This window comes from Anguilla anguilla, chromosome 4, assembly GCF_013347855.1.
Source record: "Anguilla anguilla isolate fAngAng1 chromosome 4, fAngAng1.pri, whole genome shotgun sequence".
NCBI lineage: Eukaryota > Metazoa > Chordata > Actinopteri > Anguilliformes > Anguillidae > Anguilla > Anguilla anguilla.
Genome location: NC_049204.1, coordinates 67,156,944 through 67,164,443, shown reverse-complemented (window position 1 = coordinate 67,164,443; position 7,500 = coordinate 67,156,944). Strand labels below are relative to the sequence as shown.

Below are 7,500 nucleotides of genomic sequence, written 5' to 3'. Positions count from 1 at the left end.
GCAATGGTATAATATTCATTAGAATAATATGTACCATGATTATCAAGAAAAGGATTATCTCTGACATACTATATATATACGTTTTAGGAGGGAGACAGACTGTGTGTGTGTGTGAAAGAGAGAGACAGAGTGTGTGTGTGTGTGTGTGAGCGAGAGAGACAGAGTGTGTGTGTGTGTGTGTGTGTGAGCGAGAGAGACAGAGTGTGTGTGTGAGAGAGAGGGAGAGAGAGGCTGGGAGTGGAGGAGGGAGACAGACTATGTGTGTGTGTGTGTGTGTGTGTGTGTGTGAAAGAGAGAGAGAGAGAGAGGCGTACCCCCAGTGCCTCTGACGGTGAAGTTGTGAGCAGCGCTGGACTCCAAGGGGATGCTGAAGTGAACCAGCGACTCGTTGCCTCCTTTGTCTTTATCCACCGCCCGCAGCGCCAGCACCACCTGCAGGAGAACAGAGGAACTGCATCATTGCCTCCTGAAAGGCAGGAAACTGCCATCCCCTCACCAGCCCACTGCCATCCTTTACACACACACACACACACACTCACACACACTCACACACACACACACACACACACACACACACACACACTCACACACACACTCACACACACAAACAGACTCACGCACGCACACACACACACACACACACACACAGACAGACACAGACACACACACAAACAGACAGACAGACAGACAGACACACACACATACACACACACACACACACACACACACAGACAGACAGACAGACACACACACACACACACACACACACTCCTGCACCTGCCCTGCTGCAGCGGAGTCACACAGCGCCGTTGTGTACTGTCTCTCCAGCTCCGGGGCGTTGTCGTTCACGTCCAGGGTCTCTATGGCAACCGCCACCCGGGACACCTGACCGGGGCTGTCTGAGATGAGCACAAAGCCAACACTGCTGCATCACCACGACAACAGACAAACATTACCGCAACATCACCATTACAGTAGCACAACATTACCCCAACGTTACCATGACGTTACCATGACGTTAGAACAGTATCTCAGTGTCACCATGACAATAGAACAACATTACCCCTGACCTCTCTGTGTGGCGATGGTGACCCCTGACCTCTCTGTGTGGTGCTGTTGACCCCTGACCTCTCTGTGTGGCGATGGTGACCCCTGACCTCTCTGTGTGGCTATGGTGACCCCTGACCTCTCTGTGTGGCGATGGTGACCCCTGACCTCTCTGTGTGGCAATGGGGACCCCTGACCTCTCTGTGTGGCGATGGGGACCCCTGACCTCTCTGTGTGGCGATGGTGACCCCTGACCTCTCTGTGTGGCGATGGTGACCCCTGACCTCTCTGTGTGGCTATGGTGACCCCTGACCTCTCTGTGTGGCGATGGGGACCCCTGACCTCTCTGTGTGGCGATGGTGACCCCTGACCTCTCTGTGTGGCGATGGTGACCCCTGACCTCTCTGTGTGGCGATGACGGTGATGTTGTGCCACTGCTCGTGCTCGCGGTCCAGCTCCACAGCCGTGGTGATCAGTCCGTTGTCAGGGGCGATGCGAAACAGGGCCTCTGGGTCTGACTGGGGGTCGATGGAATATCTGCAGAAGAGAGAGAGAGAGAGAGAGAAAGAGAGAGAAGTAGATGGTAAATGGACTGCATTTATATAGCGCTTTTATCCAAAGCGCTTTACAATTGATGCCTCTCATTCGCCAGAGCAGTTAGGGGTTAGGTGTCTTGCTCAAGGACACTTCGACACGCCCAGGGCGGGGTTTGAACCGGCAACCCTCCGACTGCCAGACAGTCGGTCTTACCTCCTGAGCTATGTCGCCCCTATGACAGATGAGTAGAGGAACCACACGCACGGGACGGAAAGCCCAGCGGGCCCAGGGCTGACCTGATGTTGCTGTTCTGTCCCGTGTCGGGGTCCACGGCCCCCACCCGGCCCACGGCGCAGGCGGGCGCGCAGTTCTCCCGCACGTCCAGCAGGTAGCGCTGGCGGGAGAAGCGGGGCGGCTCGTCGGCGTCCAGCACGGTCACGCGCACCGAGGCCCGGTCCTTAAAGGGCCCGCGCCGCAGGAAGCGGGGGTCCACCGCGGGGTTCAGCACCTCCACCGCAAACGCGTACGCGCCGCGCGCCTCGTAGTCCACCGCCTGCCGGGGTCAAAGGTCACACAGTCACCGCTTCCTGCCACCGGGGGAAGTCAGGCGGCGCTGAAACATGGCCGTTCTGCGGCTGCTCCCCAGCTTCAGCTTCAGCTTCATTACATTATTACATTACAGGCATTTAGCAGACGCTCTTATCCAGAGCGACGTACAACAAGTGCATCAGTTCAAGGTGCAGAGGTGCAAAAGAAACACACCAGAGTGAAGACCTATGAATACACACAGCTTCGGCTCCACCACACCAAACACAAGACAAACGAGCCTATCGAGCCCATCGAGCCCATCGAGCCCAGCGAAGAGGCCAGAGAAGAGACCAGAAATTACAGCCGAAGAGCTTGGTTTGGGATTTCAAGGCCCAAACTAATCAGCAGCACCCCGTCTACACCGGTCAGCTAGAGCCAGCAGCACCCCGTCTACACCGGTCAGCTAGAGCCAGCTATCAGCAGTAAGAAAAAAAAAAAACACACTTTAAACCAATCAGCTGGGTGTTTTTTTTTTTTTACTAGTAGGTGGGACTTACAGTGAGTACCCCACTTCACACATGCCAGTGTTACACCTCCTAGTATCTGAATGTTCATTCGCTGCCACTGAAGCCCGTCAAATCTCTCAGAACTCCAAACAATGGTCGTCAATGTGGAGCATTTTAAGTACGACAATTTCTTAGAAATATATTTGATTAAAAGCCACAGATGAGAAAATGATTTCAATCAATATCCTAAATGTGTTAATGGAAATTTATTAGAAACCAAGCGTCCAGCCAATTATTGCGTATATTATCAACCGTGATAAATACCATGCTGATATGCAGTGTGTATTCATAGGTTTTGATCTGTCAGTGTGTAATTACATGTTGTTAGATATTAATATCACTTTGTGACATTAGTCCACACGATGGGGACTTTGAGTGGAACACGAGGGAAAGCTGGCTCTTGCAGACTGTTCCCCACAGACATGGCAGGACTGAAACTCCTGTTTCGACAACGAACGGCTGCACGAGCTCAGCTGACGTGTGTTTGCACACTTAATGAAAGGAAACACTAATTTCTCAAACACACCCACTACCATGTTACTGCGTTATATACAATCTAAGAATATTTATTAGCCCTTTAATATGTGATTGGAATGCTCAGAACATTCCAATGCTGGTGTAAAAGTCACGAGAGGCGACGGAAAGCGATGGAGTTCTAGAACCCTGATTTAGAATTCTGAAAAACATTCCAAAAAAACCTGCTCTTCAAAGGCTTGAGGGTTATTATTATTGTGACATTTTTTCTCCGTTTCCATGTTTCCTTTTTCTCCTCCAACAAGCTTTGGCAAGACAACTGTACAATTTTGTTATGTGAAAAAAAAGCATATTGCATTGAACTGAATTGAGAGAAGGTAAGAGAGAAAGAGAAAGAGAGAGAGAGAGAGAACGGGAGAGAGAGAGAGAGACAAGGTGAAAAATGACAGAATGTAAACACGTGGAGAAGAAGGGGAGAGGTGTAGATTAGGGTGAATAAAACTCACAGAAATGATAAAATGAAGGAGTGAGAGAGAGATAGAGCGAGAGCCATCGATCAGCGGCTCCCATTAGAGAGAGAAGACCTGTCACTTACACTGTGAGCACACACTCATCACTCTCTCCCTCCTTCCCCCTCTCCCTCCCTCTCCCTCTCAGGATGTACACTCCATCACCCCTCTGCATGCCACCTGTCACTGAGGCAGCACTCATTTCTCTCTTTCTCTCACCATCTCCACTCATCATGTGTGTGTGTGTGTGTGTGTGCGCGTGTGTGCAGGGGGACAGTAGTGTAGCTGCAATGTCACAGACGGTCTGTAGGGGGGCAGTAGTGTGGCTGTACTGCAGCTTGGCCTACTTGTCCCCCCTGGGACAGACTGTCTCATTAATCAGCTGGTGAAAACAGGCCCCCAATGACACCTGCTCTTCCTGGACGGATAAATGAGTGTGACACCAGCAGGACAGGAGACAACAGCCAACCCTACCCACACAGTGACACCTGGTGGCCAAATAGGGAAGCTGCCAGTATTACCACACTCCTTGAGACTGCAACTCACAGAGCATAGCTCAACTCAAACACACTTTCATTTACAGGCGTGTACCATTCATACATTCTGCCCTAATGTTCCCAAACAGGGGGCATCACCTGCTTTTACATCTCCAAGCACCTGCTCCACTCCTATAGGATTACGTAGCAAAAAAAACTAACTGCTAAAAGTAAAACCCAACTGACAAAAGCCAACTGACAAACCCAACTGATAAAACCCAACTGACAAAAGCCAACTGACAAACCCAACTGCTAACACCCAACTGACAAACCCAACTGCTAAAACCCAACTGAAACTCAGCGGGCCAGTGAAACGTGCTGAACACGGTGAGTAACTGTGTTGAACACGGTGGATAACTGTGTAGGTGCTAAATACTTGCGTGCCTGTCTTAGTCTTTGTGTAGGTGTAACAGGGCGCAGCTCGAAAGCGTGCTCCTAATTTTCCGCTTTGTTTATTTTAATTCTATGAAATAATGGGGGGGCAGGGAGGGGGGGGGGGCATATTTCAATTTTCCATTAGTTGCGCGTGAACTGTCTCAGCATAAAATCCTGTGTCTCCACCAGGTAAGACACGACAGGCTGTTATGCTGCTCCAGTACAGACCACAAATCCCAGCATGCATCTGCCTCTCTGGTCTGAATGGCTGAGAGAACATATGTTTAGGCACACATCGTGCACACACAACTAGATTCACATACATGAACGAAGAGTGTGAGCGACAAACTTTGATGAAGCGTATTCGTGTATTATCCATTGTATATTAGTATACATATACATGTGTGTGTATTAGGATGTGTGTGTGTGTGTGTATTAGCATACAAGTGTGTCTCTATTAGGATATGTGTGAGTATTAGTATGCCTGTATGTGTGTGTGTGTGTGTGTGTGAGTGTGTGTGTGTGCATGTGTGTGTGTGTGTGTGTGTGTGTGTGTGAGAGTGTGTGTGTGTGTGTGTGTGGGTCCTCCTTTCTCTCTCTCCCTCTCTTCTCTCCCACCTTGTTCAGTGTGATGATAGCCTCTTGGTTCAGTCCGGTGATGTTGAAGGTGTCCCCCACGTCGCCCTCCAGGATGGTATATTCCAGCTTGGCATTGTCCCCCAGATCTGCATCTGTTGCCGAGAGACGTCCAACCTCTGCCCCCGGCACGGCCAGCTCAGACAGAGAGAAGGACCACGCGCCTGAGAGGGAAGCAAAGCACCACAACACGGAGAAACTCAACACTTCATTCATTACTGTCTCTTACACCAGAGTTACTCTCTTACACCAGAGTTACTCTCTCTAACACCAGAGTTAATCTCTCTAACACTAGAGTTACTCTCTCTAACACCAGAGTTACTCTCTCTAACACCAGAGTTACTGTCTCTTACACCAGAGTTACTTTCTCTAACACCAGAGTTACTCTCTCTTACACCAGAGTTACTCTCTCTAAAATCAGAGTTACTCTGAAAAATGACTGAATCCATGCCTATGTGTTTCTTTCAGCTAGAATGTGTGTGTATTTGCATGTATTTATGTGTATGCCTGTCTCTCTCATGGCCTAAATATATATGAATTACTATTATCACTTACTCATAAAAACACAGTTTGAAAAGAAATTATATCTGAAGAAAATCATGTTTTCAACGTACAAAAATGCCAGGTTACTCACACATTACTTAAAATAATGTAGGAAACATTGGGCAGCATTGCTTTGGAGAACTGGTTGTTTTATTTGTGTGAGCTAAGATAGCCAATATTGTTGCTTGTAAATTGGCATAATTTTGATATCAATTCTTTTAATGGCAGGCCTAGTTTGAATTAATGACTTATAGACAGTGCTTTATGTGTATGAGTAACGTTTAGCATTTTTGTACGTTTAAAACGTGTTGTCCTACAGATTTGAATTACCACAAAGATGGTTAAATTCACTCCTTTCAATTACAGAAAACAGTTGGAGAGAGCAGAAAACAGTTGGAGAGAGCAGTTTATAACAGAAAACAAACAGTTTTTCATCAGCAGCAGAATGATTTCAGGTGAAGAGCACGAGGGCTGAGCTTCATCACTAAACACAATCAAGTAAAAAGAAATGAAGCACTAAATACTCACTTAAATCTGCTTGCTTGTCAATTATGCGGAAACATGCTAAACCACTTCCAGGATGGCTTATCAAATTAAGGTCTTTAGATCTGAACTTCCTGGTCTGCATAAGACAAAACTCAAAATCCACATACTGCTCTCGAGCCAGTTCCAAACCTTTGCCAATTCCAATTCAATTTTTCCATAGGAGACGATATATTTTCCTGGTGTTAATAATTGATATAATTCATAGAGCAGACAAGGACCCCACATCTGCTCAGTGTCTACCCCAGCCAGAGAGTCTTTTCTGAATGTGTTTACATGGAACCTCTTTATCACACAAACGGCTGCCATTTCCACTGAATTATTCACAACGCCCCCGACAAACATCTCCAAAGCAGCAGGGCTCAAATACATGGGGTCCTGTTCAATGTGGCACACAACATGTAACTACACTGTGTGTGTGTGTGTGTGTGTGTGTGTGTGCGTGCGTGTGTGTGTGTGCGTGCGTGTGCGTGTGCGTGTACGTGTGCGTGTATGTGTGTGTGTGCGTGTGTGTGTATGTGAATGAGAGTGTGTATGTGTGCATGTGAGTGACAGTGTTTGTATGTGAGAGTGTGTATGTGTGAAATAGTACCTGTGACCTTAGCATGACCTTGACCTAAACTGAAAAAAAAGAAGAAAAATCCTGAAAATTGAACCAGAAACTCTGGATCACATCCCTACCAGACAAAAAAAGCTTCCTTCCATGAGTTTATTTGCAAACAAAATAAAATCCAGCAAGTGTCCAAATTTATATATTTAAGGTCAAAAATAAACATGCGAGCTATAAAATTTTATTTGCACACTTATCACTTCAAGACAGAAATGGCGGGTCATTCTTACTGTTCACATATTTTTTATGTTGATGCTTATAAAATAAAAAATCAGTGTAAAAAATAATAGTGTTGCCAACAATATATTTGAGAGAGAAATAGATTTATGCAAAAATATTCTGCACCCAGGTTACTCTGCCAATCAGACACGCAGGAGTCCAGCTCACTGCCTGCATTCAAACTCCGAAACTGCAGGAAAATATCCCACAAATGAACGAAGGAAGGTGTGTGAAAATGAGGAGAGAGAAGGAGAAAAGGAGGACAGAGAGAGAGAGAGAGAGAGAGAGAGAGAGAGAGAGAGAGGAGGAGTGAGTTATCTTTGTTCCCTTCCCAGTGCAGGGCTGTCCGTTTGTTTTTGGACTGGAATATAAAACCT

At 47.2% G+C, this 7,500-nt stretch overlaps 3 protein-coding genes across 3 annotated transcripts in view; 1 reads left to right on the top strand and 2 right to left on the bottom strand.

The window, feature by feature from the left end:
- The window catches only part of LOC118225953 (tripartite motif-containing protein 16-like), a 972,804-nt gene that overhangs the window by 62,882 nt on the left and 902,422 nt on the right, over positions 1-7,500 (bottom strand). The window lies entirely within an intron of this gene.
- LOC118225964 (tripartite motif-containing protein 16-like) overlaps positions 1-7,500 on the top strand; it is an 890,716-nt gene that overhangs the window by 433,782 nt on the left and 449,434 nt on the right. The window lies entirely within an intron of this gene.
- Positions 1-7,500, bottom strand: part of LOC118225135 (cadherin-24-like) — a 51,344-nt gene that overhangs the window by 4,623 nt on the left and 39,221 nt on the right. Inside the window, exons 6-10 of the mRNA XM_035413186.1 lie at positions 5,191-5,372; positions 1,881-2,137; positions 1,448-1,584; positions 778-899; positions 315-432 (exon numbers count right to left, since the gene is read on the bottom strand). Coding sequence (XP_035269077.1) covers positions 315-432; positions 778-899; positions 1,448-1,584; positions 1,881-2,137; positions 5,191-5,372 — 816 coding nt within the window. The remainder of the gene's footprint in view (positions 1-314; positions 433-777; positions 900-1,447; positions 1,585-1,880; positions 2,138-5,190; positions 5,373-7,500) is intronic.